The following is a 13,539-nucleotide window of genomic DNA, read 5'->3' as shown; positions in this document are numbered from 1 at the left end:
AAAAAAAAGAAAAAAATACAAAACAAAATAAAGCAAAATAAAGAGAACATTATTATGTGCCCAGCAGATCATCAGAAAGGATTCAAAATATATAACAACAAATTATCAAATCAAGAAAGTGTATATATTTGTAGAAAAAAATCATAATCATGAATGAGGGATTAACTTTAAAGGGGATCAGGAAAGGCTTTTTGAAGGTGGGAATTTAGCGGGGACTTATAGGAAGTCGGAGAATTTAGGAATTGTATATGAAGAAAGAAAGCATTCCAGAAGTAGAGGATAATCTGTAAAAATCTTTAAAGTTGGGACATGGAGTGTATTTTGTGAGAAACAGTAAGGAGGACAATATCAATTACATAAAAATGAATAAAATGGCATCTCCTCAAGGAGTTTCCATTCTAAATGCAGAGGCAAAGTAAAAGCAAGCATTTAATAGTCCTTTATTCCTCCTTATAGTTCTTATTATTTTTTCTTTTCTTTTCTTTTTTTTTAGATCCTGGATTTTCCTGCTTAGGCAAGGTTGATCTACAGTCCAGAGGCAAGAGCACCCACTGCATGAAATGGCAGAGGCTGAAGACTTTGTCAGTCAGGAACCACATTTAGGTGCCTTGTGTTGTTTATTTCCCTTCTGTCCCTTCTTAGACCTGGGCCAATTTGGGGGATGGGAATATATCTAAACTGTTGAGTAGGGCCCAACTCTTACTATGCCACCATATAAAAATTGTGATGGACTTGTCTAGGCTTGATTTCATATATAATCAGTGAGGTTCCTTGTAGATCTTAGATTTTAGGATTCTGTGTTTCCTACTTCTTTATTCAGATTTATATCTGTGGAAGGACAATACATTGAATTGTTAGCCAAAATGGTTTAAAATAAAAGATGGGTAACTTTTTTTTTTTTTTAAATCCAAACAGTTATTTTGCTGTACAAAAAGAATCAGACTTGGAAATAGTGTACAATTAGCCTGTGAAGGAAATAAAAAATGCAGGCAGACAAAAATAGAGGGATTGGGAATTCTATGTAGTGGTTCATAGTCATCTCCCAGAATTCTTTCACTGGGTGTAGCTGGTTCAGTTCATTACTGCTCTATTGGAACTGATTTGGTTCATCTCATTGTTGGAGAGAATTGATCATCATATAGTATTGTTGTTAAAGTATATAATGATCTTCTGGTCCTGCTCATTTCACTCAGTATCAGTTCATGTGAATCTCTCCAGGCCTTTCTGAAATCATCCTGTTGGTCATTTCTTACAGAACAGTAATATTCCATAATATTCATATACCACAATTTATTCAGCCATTCTCCAATTGATGGGCATCCACATTTCAGTTTCTGGCCACTACAAAGAGGGCTGCCACAAACATTCTTGCACATGCAGGTCCCTTTCGATGGGTAACTTTTAACACAACATCCTATTTTCTTGACTTTCCAGGTGAATCTTTATTTTAAAAAGTTGAGTCAATAATAGCTCATATTTATGTAGTGCTTTAATACATTATTTCATTTGGCCTTCTTAAAACCATGTGAATTAAGTGCTATTATTATTGCTGTTTTTAGAAATGGGTCAACTATGACCCACGAAAGTTAACTAAATTGCCTAAGATCAGACAACTATTAAATATCTGAACAAAAAGGTATAAACTCAGGTTTTTTGATTCCAAGTCCAGTATGCTAGCCATTTTATTACATACTTCTTTGATATTTCCTTGAATTTTATATTATTTGAGACATAATTATCCAAACTCTTTAAATTTGCTACTGGTCTATAGAATTGATATTAGGGATGATGACATTTTCAGCCTTGAGCTCTCATGATGCTAAAGAGCTAAGATATTTTAATAGCATGTCTTAGAACAATTGAGAGGATGCTTTTAATTGGACTCTGTACATCCTTCTAATTCTACTCAGAATAGTCATGGTAATCCCTGGCAATTCTTAAGATACTCTGAATTACTTTGGACCAATTTCTAAGTATTCTACCCTAGCTAAATTGATACTCTTAAAGCATAAGTCTAATGTCATTTCTCCTCTCAAAAAACTTCAGTTCTAGCTCCTTCTTTCCTCTAGGGGATCAAATAAAATTTTCTCAGTTTAGCTTTAAAACTCTTCTCAATCTGAGTCCAGGCTATCTTTCCCAAATGATAACATGTCATTCCCTATCTGGCCAAATTGGCCTATTTGATATTCTTGGACATAGTATTCCATCTCTTGCACAGGCTTTCCCCTCATTGTCTGGATGCACTCTTTCTTCATCTCTAACTCTTAAAATCTCTAATTTCCTTCCAAGCTGAGCCAAGAAGCCATCTCCTCCATGAGGTTTCTTTTCATGTTCCTGGTTGCTACTACATAGAAAATTATATTTACTTTGTATTTATTTTACATTGATTTTTTTTTTCTGTGTACACATCACCCCCATATATATAGAATGCAAGCTCCTCTAGGGCAGGGACTATTTTTGTCTTTGTATTGTAATACCAGAGAAACTGAGGCAAGACAGAGATTGATTTTTAATCTTTAATGTGGAAAGTTTAGACTAGAAAATTGAATCAAACTCGAGTTCAAAATAATTTGGCCCTGAGGAACTGAGTCTGGGAACTTACATAGAGTTTTAGCTAGTTAGGGTTTGCAGATGGGGGGGGAGGGAACGTGAAGATGCTGGGAGAATGGACAAACTATAATTCCAGGAAAGAATCATAACTTAATTTTGACAGGATAGGGGTCAATATAAGAAGTTCACAGACAGGAGACAGTGAGGCAAGGACCAATACTCAAAAGGAGGGGGAATTATCCCAGCAAGGATTGAGATGATGCACCTGGAGTTTATAACACAATGGTATATAAAGTTGACCAGAGCTTCAAGGTTTTTTTCTCACTCAGTTCTCCCAGTTCTAATGGCAAGGAAGGGGAGGGAGGGAGGAGGGTGGCCATAATAATTTTATTCAGGGCACAATAGCCTACAGTACCTGTTGACACATAGAGATTTCTTAATAAATGCTTGTTGCATGGAATGGAAGACATTCCTTTAGACTACAAATTTTTGGAGGAATCTGATTGATTCCACCCAACAGATTATTCTACAAATCTGAAAATTTTCCTTAGGATTTAATCTCCCCACATAACTGTAACCTGTAGTTTAACTTCTACTGTTCTATCTTGCCCATTGGCCTATCTTGGACTTCTACTTGGATTTGGGGATACCTTAGAAATCTAGGGTAAGAGTGAAACTCAAAACTATTTGAAATATATCACAGAATTATACATGTAGAATTGAAAGGAACTTTAAAGATAGTCTAGTCCAATCTTTTCATTTTATAATATGTGAAGAAACTGAAGACCCAGAGGAGAGGTATGATTTGCTTACAATCCCACAGGTATTAACTGATAGAGTAGACATTAGAACACAATTCATGGTGGAATCTCTGAAGAGACTGGCAGGGAAGTCTTTCTAGAGAAGCTAAAATCAAAGGTTTCTTAGTAGGATACTTCAGTGGTGTCCCAATGTGGAGAATACAGGAATGTATGACCTAGGTCTTCACTTACCATGATCCTAAATACATAAAGGCTAATGTCAGAGGAATCTCAGAAACCTAATGTCCTGAAATACCTTGTAATTTTTGTCTGTTTCTGTTTAAAAAAAGCTGTATTCAAAGGATCGCCGAGAAAGAGAAGAAGATTAGACCAGAAGTGCAGAGTGTTTCCTCCAGCAGAACAAAGTGCTCTTAAGGAGTGTGAGTATGGAAAAAAAATCACCTTTTAAAACTCTTCTTTCATCATGTTTTCCCCCGAGAGTTTCAGGGAAGATGAATACTTGCAAATCATTTGCAAAAAGGAGTTAAGACTTGGATCAAGCTTTCTTCAACAGGTTTGTAGGTAGAGCTATGCCAAATACCTAAACAGTGCCACCCAAAAGAAAGGAGAGTGAACTTTATTTTAGCCTGGGAAGTTAACCTAAGAGTGGATTTAAATAGAGATAGGTAATAGATAGCTAACATTTAAGAAGATAAAATCTTCAACTTATACTTAGGGATTTGTATTTCTTTACAATTTCTTCATTTTTGCCTTACATTTTTTAATGCAAATTTTTACTAATTTGTGAGTAGCTAGGTGGAATAATGGGTAGAGAGCCATATCTTGAGTTAGGAAGATTTGAATTTAAATTCCACCATAAGCTGTATATCCCTGCCTTCCTTTAAGTCCCTATTAAAATCCTATCTTCTACAGGAAATCTTCCCATAGAGCAATTCCTACTAATTCCCATATGTTCCCTCTGTTAATTATTTCCTATTTATCTTGAATATAGCTTGTTTTATATATATTTGTTTGAATATTTTGTGTAGATTTGTTTTCCCCATTTGATTGTAAACTCCTTGAAGGGAGGAATCTTTTGCTTCTTTTTTTGTGTTCCTAGCTGTTAGCACTGTTCCTGAGTAGTAGGCTGAGATGTTTTTTGATTGATTGATCCAGAGCAAGTCATTTAACTTTTATTTGCCCTAATTTCTCTTAATTATAAAATGGGATAATAATAGTACCTAACTCCCAGAAGTGTTGTTAAGATAAAATGAGATTATTTGTAAAGTGATTTACAAACCAAAAAGTACCATAGAAATGATAGTTATTGTTATTATTTCAATTTTTTGTTATTTAATAGAATTACATTTTTATTTTTTTAAAAATGTATTTGATTAGATCAGTTGTTAAATGCCCAGTTACTTAGCTAGCTACACAAATGAAAGGTCTAGCCACTAAGCTGTTAAAACCTATAATCTAAAGCCATCAGAATAAGTCTGTGGAGAAGCATTTAATTAACTCATAGTATTTGCCTAACAAATCCAAATTAATCAATAGCTAATTAATAATGGATGATGATTATGAATGAAAGATGTCAATATTAGGAAATGTCACTAAGCATTCCCAAATACTTTTGATAAATAGAGATCTAGCAAAAAGTTGTGATTCTTTTTTTAAAATTAATTTTATAATTATAATTTTTTTTGACAGTATATATGCATGAGTAATTTTTTTGTAACATTATCTCTTATATTCATTTTTCCAAATTTTCCCCTCCCTCCCTCCACTCCCTCCCCTAGATGACAGGCAATCCCATACATTTTACATGTATTACAGTATAACCTAGATACAATATATGTGTGTGAATACCATTTTCTTGTTGCACATTCAGTATTAGATTCCGAAGGTGTAAATAACCTGGGTAGATAGACAGTAGTGCTAACAATTTACATTCACTTCCCAGTGTTCCTTCTCTGGGTGTAGTTGTTTCTGTCCATCATTGGTCAGCTGGAAGTGTGTTGGATCTTCTTTATGTTGAAGATATCCACTTCCATCAGAATACATCCTCATACAGTATTGTTGTTGAAGTGTATAGTGATCTTCTGGTTCTGCTCATTTTACTCAGCATCAGTTCATGTAAGTCTCTCCAGACCTTTCTGAATTCATCCTGCTGGTTCATTTCTTATAGAACAATAATATTCCATAACCTTCATATACCATAATTTACCCAACCATTCTCCAATTGATGGACATCCATTCATCTTCCAGTTTCTAGCCACTATGAAAAGGGCTGCCACAAACATTTTGGCACACGCAGGTCCCTTTCCCCTCCTCAGTATTTCTGTGGGATATAAGCCCAGTAGTAGCACTGCTGGATCAAAAGGTAGGCACAGTTTGATAACTTTTTGGGCATAATTCCAGATTGCTCTCCAGAATGGCTGGATTCTTTCACATCTCCACCAACAATGTATTAGTGTCCCAGTTTTCCCACATCCCCTCCAACATTCATCATTATTTGTTCCTGTCATCTTAGCCAATCTGACAGGTGTGTAGTGGTATCTCAGAGTTGTCTTAATTTGCATTTCTCTGATCAGTAGTGATTTGGAACACTCTTTTATATGAGTGGATATAGTTTCAATTTCATCATCTGAGAATTGTCTGTTCATGTCCTTTGACCATTTATCAATTGGAGAATGGTTTGATTTCTTATAAATTAGGATGAATTCTCTATATACTTTGGAAATGAGACCTTTATCAGAACCTTTAACTAAAAATATTTTCCCAATTTGTTACTTCCCTTCTAATCTTGTTTGCATTAGTATTGTTTGTACAGAAACTTTTTAGTTTGATGTAATCAAAATCTTCTATTTTGTGAGCAATAATGATCTCTAGTTCTCCTCTGGTCATAAATTCCTTCCTCCTCCACAGGTCTGAGAGGTAGACTATTCCCTGTTCCTCTAATCTATTTATGGTCTCATTCTTTATGCCTAAATCATGGACCCATTTTGATCTTATCGTGGTATATGGTGTTAAGTGTGGATCCATATCTAATTTATGGCATATTAATTTCCAGTTTTTTCCAACAGTTTTTTCAAATAATGAATTTTTATCCCAAATGTTGATATCTTTGGGTTTGTCAAACACTAGATTGTTATAGTTGTACCCTTAAAAAGTTGTGATTCTTATTGCACTAAAACTCAACCATCCAGAACTCTTAGAGAATGAATCACTCTGGATAGTTAAAGGTTTACCTTTTTGAGTGCTCAAACTTTTAAAAATAATTTTTCTTTTACCATTTTGTATGGGGGAACCATTCTAAACTAGGTTTCACTAGCTTCTTTAAAAAGAGGGAACTAAACACAGACTAAAGACTGTTAGCTAGTTATTAATGTAATTAGTCTAAATTAGTCTGATCTCCCTCATTTTACAGATAAAGCTGTAAAAAACTGCCCAAGGTCATGTAGATAGTAACAGAGCCAACATCTGAACCCAGGTTCTCTGGATCTAAATTCAGCACTCTTTTCATAGTACCACACTAGTTCTTGTATTTTTCTTAACATGCAAACTCTTTGAGAAATTCCTGTTGTATTTCTACATGTCACATTGTTTTGCTGAATTTAGTTCCTATGCATTTCTTTTATTTTTATTAATATATTGAGTCAAATCATTTATATGACAGATTTATAGATGAGCCTCACACAGATAGAAGGTACATGTAGAGGTACTTGTACCTCTGGAGGTACCTCTGTACATGTAGGTGAGCTTTTTGCTAACATGCATGTATCACTATCACAGATTGGGATGTGACATTGTGTGACAAGGTGCTCTTAAAGACAAACGTAGCAACCTCTACCCTTTACTCTCCTACTTTATGTATTATCCTATTTATTAATTCTCTTAAAATGTACTAAAAGGTAATCAAAGATTATGATGATATTTTCTCATAAAGCACTAAAGTTGTATCCTTAATTAATTAACTAATTAGCTTATCTTTCAGTATACAGTCTTAATAGCATTAAACATAGACACTACTGGTTATATAATTTATTAACAATGTAACAAAAAATTAACAATGTGACAAAGATATTTAAATAATTCAATAATGTATCAACTATGAAAAAAATACATCTAGAGTCACCTCCAAGTAGCTGATTTCAATTGCTGACTTTTTCTTAGCATAGTAATCATTATCTATAATAATGCAACACTCCCAGGCTTATGGTCAAAATTTCTCAATAATTCTCCTCAGGCTTTCCTTTCTACAGCAAATCTTTTCCTTAGGCTGTTCGTCTATAATCTGTCATACATGGCAATCAACAACCCCAAACTCTCACAAAATGACAGTTAACTCTTATAGTCTTTTCACAAACTCTTCAAAGAATGACAAGCTGTCAACCTTCTTAAAATTCTACTTCCCTTTCTTTAATTATTTGTAACAATATTTGGATTTTGTGAGAGAAATCATTTAATCTAGAGTTACAATAATATTCAGGAAAGCTCATCCCCTACCTTCACTTCTAGGGAGCCAAGGTTGGGTTCTCCACTGTGTATACCAAAATAAACACATTCTCTACTTTATTTCAGATGAAAAGCTGGAGTTAAGAACCAGGAGGGTTCTGAGTAACACTTACCAGAAACTTATCCAATCTGCTTTCCTAGATGATGACATCCCTGGTGGGGTCAAGTATCTCATGTGAGTCCATGTGTTTAAAACAATTGTTTAAATCTTATACAAGGTTTAGAGTATGGGAATATAAGAGGGAGAAAAGGAAAGAGGAGATCTTAAAACAGACACTCAGGAAGCAAGGAGGAATCAGGAAGGAGTTCCAATGATGTTGGTTAGAGGTTAGACATCTGTTGCCATTTCTTTTACTTTAGAAACCATGTTATTGTTACTACAATTTTATTTCTGTTTAGATAAGATAAAGCAATAAATCACAATTGTATACAAACTTATATTGAAAGAGCCCTAAGGGATCAAATTCAACTCAATGAAGGAGTTATTTCTATAGCACCTGTGACTGGACATTTGCTTGAATAGTTTTAATAATGGGGAATTCTCTTTCTTACAATAATGATAGATTTCATTTATATAGCATTTTAAAGTTTGTAAAGTGCTTTATTAATGTTTTATTTATCTTCAAAACAACCCTGGGAAGTAGGTTCTATTATTATAATTGAGTTAGATAGAGGAAAGGGAGTTGCTTGGGGTTACACAGATATTTGAATTCAGACCTTCCTGACTCCAGATCTAATGTTGTATTCACTGAATTACCTAACTACCTATCTTTTGGCAATTGTAATTGTTAGAAATTTCTTCTTCATATTGAGTTAAAATGTTCCTCTCTGCAATCTCCAACTGTTAGTTTTAGATGAGGGATTCTTAACCTCATTTGTGTCATGTACCCTTTGGCAATCTGGTGAATGCTTTATTAAAATAATATTTTTTAAATTCATAAAATAAATACCTAGAATTTAGAAAGAAACCAATTATATTGAAGTAAAGATGTATTTTTCCTCCTATCTTACCTCAGGGTTTCCCTGAATGTTAAGAACTCTTGGAAATCAAAGGATCCAAAGACATCTGTTCTCAAGGGCCAGACAGTAGACAAAAGAAGTATCCTGAAGCCAGGCCCTTGGGAATTTAATTTACTGGCCTAGTATTAATAGGCAATATTCAAAGAATAAAGAATAGGGGAGAGACCAGCATTTACAATAATAGGTATTTACATAGTGCTTTAATGTTGACAAAGTAGAGTGTACACACTATTTGACTTTCACAACAACCTTGGGGGTATTACAAATATTTTGTAGGCAGTGACTTGCCTATAGTTATACAGACAATAAATGTCAGAAGTGGAATTGGAATAGGGGCTTTAGGAATTCTATCCTTTAGAAGTACACTGATTCAGACCAATTCTTCTTTCAAGGGGCAGCCCTTTCAGATGGAAAAATATGAGTTCTAATTATGCAAAGAAATTGACCAAAATGTCCATGCCCTTTTGATCCAGAGATCCCACCACTAAGGATATATCACAAGAAGCTCAAGAAAATAAAAAGTTATAGCATTCATAACAGCATTTTTTGTAATAGTAAAGAATTGAAATCAAAGTAAATATTTATCAACTGGAGAATGGCTAGATAGACTGTGGCACATGAATACAATAAAATAATAATGTGTTGTGAGAAATTGTTAATATGAAGAATTCAGAGACATGGAAAATGTTATGTGAGCTGGCATGTAGTTCAGTAAGCAGTATTGAAAGTATACATATACAGTGAATGAATGAAAAAGTATTATGTTTTTTCTATGTGAAAAACACTGGAGCTACAAAGAGAAAAACAACACAACCCTGCTCATCAGAAACTTACATTTTAATGGGGGAGATAACATATATAGGAGATAGCTACAAGTCAACTAGAAAGATCCCATGATCCATATGGTGCAGCGCCAAAACAGATGACAAATGATCCTTGTTTAATGGCATTTCTATCAATAAAAACTATATCTCTTTTTGCTATTAGGTCATTTGACAGTATTAAGGACTTTGGTGGTGAGAACTTTCAAGTCTTCTATAGTTTCATAATAATACTACAATAAGGTAACAGAACATAACAAGAAAAAAGAATTAAAATAATTATAATTATATTAAATTATTATTAATATAATATAATTATATCAATTAATTAATATAAGAATGATATTGGTATTAAAATAGTTATAACAACCAAGTTTTGCCCCAGAGGAAATATATAAGAAATTGTACCTCCTTTCCTTCTGTATACAGGTGGGAAAAATATGGTATATATTGAATATACTGATGTTCAAGCTAAAAAAAAACTTGGCTTTCCCCTTTTCCTTTCTTTCTCTCTGTCTGTCTCTTTCTGTTTGTCTGTTAGTCTGTCTCTGTCTCTCTCAAAATCAGTAACATTAAAAAAATCCATTTCTGTTTTATTCTTATAGAAACAGACTTCTTGCTCTGATTGAAAAGTCATCCTTGGATCCCTTTTATATCGGACTCTTTGGAGCAACTGGAGCAGGCAAGAGTTCCCTGCTCAATGCCATCATCCATCAGGCAATGTTTCTGCCCCTATCAGGAGATAATGTATGCACATCTTGTATAGTCCAAGTGAGCTCCAGCAGCTGTGAACAATATGAGGCCAAAATTCATCTTCTTTCTGACCAAGTAAGTAACCTACTCCCCTTCTGAGTATCGACTATTTATACTGATATCTTAAGTCCCTAAAAAAAAAATGAGGAGATCATCAGGACAAATGGTCGTCAGCTTTTAAATTATTATAAAGAGAGCTTGTGCCTTTTTGAATGAGAGCTATTATTATAGGAATGTAACCAATCAAAGAATCATATCTTTAGAACTGGAAGGAAACTTAGAGGTCATGGAGTCTGATTTTCTCAATATTGAGATCTTATGGAATAGATTGAGAAGATCACATATAGAACCCCAGAAAGTTCAATATATACCTGAAAAAGGCTCCCTGCTACAATACACTGAATGATTGATTATTTAGTGTTTGCTTCAAGACCAATACTAAAGATTTTTCCAAGGTAGTCCATTTCATTTGGAGATAGTTTTAATTTTAAAGAAGTTTTTCCTGATATCAAGCCCACATTTACCTGTGCAAATCTCAGCTGTTATGTTCTCTGGGGCCAAGGAGAATAAGTTTGATCCATGGTTTATATGCACTTTAAATGCTTTAAATCAGTTATAATAGTACCTTCAGGCTAAATACACAATTTCTTCAATATATGTTCACAAGGCATGAACTCAAGGCACTCACTATTCTAGTTGCTCTTTCCTGTACATTTTCCAGATTGTCAATGTGCTTTATAAAATGTGGCTCCCTAAATGGAACAAAATACTTTAGATGTGGTTGGATCAAGCAGAATATGGAAGGACTATCACTTCCTTATTCTTGGAATTCTTGGGGCTTTTAAAATGCCACTCTGAGATCATATTAGTTTTTTTAAAATTCAGTTTTATGTGGAAATATGTATAGAAGAGTTGCACATGTTTAACATATATTAGATTACTTGCCACCCAAGGGAAGAGGTGTGAGGAGAAGGAGAGAAAAAAAGTTGGAACACAAGGTTTTGCAAGGGTGAATGTTGATATTATCTATGCGTATATTTTGAAAATTAAAAGCTTTAAAAATGTTTTTAAATTTCTACAAAACAAAGAAGATTGATTAAAATGATAATCAAAAAATTTTAAAACAAAAAAATTCAATTTTATTTTATTATTTGTTCCATATAAGTTTTTTTTTTTTTTTTGACTGACATCATGCTATTATGAAAGATGGAATAATTTATTGGATAGAGAGCTGACCTCAGATTCAGGAAGACCTGGATTTAAGTCCCACCTTTGACACATACTCACCAATATGACTCTGGACAAGTCACTTCTGCCAGCTGCAAGTCAACTAGAAAGATCAGGGTCCATAGATTTATTTTCCTCTGCTGACCTGGACTAGAAAAATGACTTTTTCTCAGTTGGATTCCCCAATCAAGACTCTGATGTATTTTCTAGACCTATTTGGAGGTGTCATGTGAGGAGTATCCCTGAGGAAATTAGAGATCATAAGCATCAATGGTGACAACTTTTACATCCTTACAAAGAAAGCCTCTAAAATGTCACAAAATAATCAGTATGGGTAGAAGGAATTTCTTTATTCAAAGTTCTCTGTATTGATAAAGTCACAGTTCTGATTTAAAAAAAAAAAGTTGTATTGTTAATTCACATTGTTCTTATACTCCAAAAATACCTGCTAGATCTTCTTAAAATTTATTTTTTATTTTTTTCAATCAATAAAAATCCACTTTCTCCCTTTTCTCCATCCCCAAATGGGGAGAAATCATCCATAATAAAACAAATTCCTTCATTGGCCATGTCCAAAAACCAGGTAATGGATTGCTCATATGAGTCTATCACATCTCTTTTGGGAGATAAGGAACAAGTTCACCAGGAGTCCTTTGGCTGATCATCAGTTGACCGAAGTTCCTAAGTCTTTAAAAATTGTCTGTCCTTTCCTCTCCTGAAATGTTGTACTCAGTTTTAATGAGTTAGTAATTCTTGGTTGTAAGCCTATATTATTTGCCTTTTGAAATATATTCCAAACTCTCTGCTCCTTTAAAGCCTCAAGTTAGAAAGTAGGGTAGAAAAACAAGCAAAAAGAGAATTTCTCTCATTATGTCTTGGGCAACTCTGTTACTAGTTTTTATGATGGGATTCTTTTTGTTTATTTGCTCATTTTCCTAGACTGCATTCTAACATTGGACTTGATGTAGGGGCCAGATTCTATACACTTGTGAAGGAAAAGTCTGGACTGGTTTAGTTGTTCCTTTTCTTTGGTAATTAAGTGTTGTGTTATTCTAAAATCTTAGGGATCTTAGGGATAGCTCAGACTGGAATCTACAAGCTTTCAATGATTCCAACATAGTCTGATTCAGGACAAAGTCTGATTACTGGACCTCTGGACTGAGTCTTAGAAATTCCTGAATGGAGTTTGGATCTGAGAAAAACACCTGTGGATGTGCCCTGGTTGGAGCTCCTATAGAGTGGATTAAGTTACTGTCAACAGCATTTGAAACACTGCTGGCTCAATGGGATACAACTTGTAGGCCCAGAATTGCTTAGTGAACAACAACTGCTTGTGGCATCTATTCCTATATCCTATACAAGGTTTGAGCTACTCCTTGGGTTGGAACCTCTTTTTTTATGCTAATTCTTTTCCTGTGATGGAATGTTTTATAGCAGTTTCTGTAATCAGGGTCTTCAGATTTATTTCCTTCTGCTGACCCAGACTAGAAAAATGACTTTTTCCCACTTAGATTCCCCAATCAAAACTCTGATGTATTTTCTAGACCTATTTGGAGGTGCCATGTGAGGAACTCAGTTGTACTTTCCATTATTCTACCATCTTGCCTACTGCAATCAGATCTTTTTGAAATTCATATGGAGTTCTAACAGAGCTTCCCAAAAGTGAGAATCAGTTGCTTCAAGAGGCAATTTGTTCTCTTCCCTGGAGGTTTTAAAGGAGAGTCTGTATGACAACTTGATGAATATATTGTGGAGGGAATTCCTGTTCAGATATGAATTAGACTAATTGGCTTCTGAGATCTCTTCTAGCTCTTAAGGTCTGTGATTCTTTGAGTCAGCTACATTCACATGGAGCACAGTTTAACCTAGAGTTCCTTAGAGACCTGGAAAGTCCCCTAGAAAGGAAATGA

General features: G+C 34.3%; 1 protein-coding gene across 4 annotated transcripts in view; it reads left to right on the top strand.

Moving 5' to 3' along the window:
* Window positions 1–13,539, top strand: part of NUGGC (nuclear GTPase, germinal center associated) — a 96,847-nt gene that overhangs the window by 15,956 nt on the left and 67,352 nt on the right. For all 4 annotated transcript variants that reach the window (XM_074288409.1, XM_074288411.1, XM_074288410.1 and 1 more), the window contains exons 2-5: window positions 494–603; window positions 3,641–3,730; window positions 7,875–7,983; window positions 10,255–10,477. In XM_074288409.1, coding sequence (XP_074144510.1) covers window positions 561–603; window positions 3,641–3,730; window positions 7,875–7,983; window positions 10,255–10,477 — 465 coding nt within the window. In that variant the 5' untranslated portion in view covers window positions 494–560. The remainder of the gene's footprint in view (window positions 1–493; window positions 604–3,640; window positions 3,731–7,874; window positions 7,984–10,254; window positions 10,478–13,539) is intronic.

The sequence above is a fragment of the Sminthopsis crassicaudata genome, chromosome 2 (assembly GCF_048593235.1).
Source record: "Sminthopsis crassicaudata isolate SCR6 chromosome 2, ASM4859323v1, whole genome shotgun sequence".
Classification (NCBI taxonomy): domain Eukaryota; kingdom Metazoa; phylum Chordata; class Mammalia; order Dasyuromorphia; family Dasyuridae; genus Sminthopsis; species Sminthopsis crassicaudata.
The sequence above is the reverse complement of the archived record's forward strand: the minus strand, read 5'-3'. Positions and strand labels throughout refer to the sequence as shown.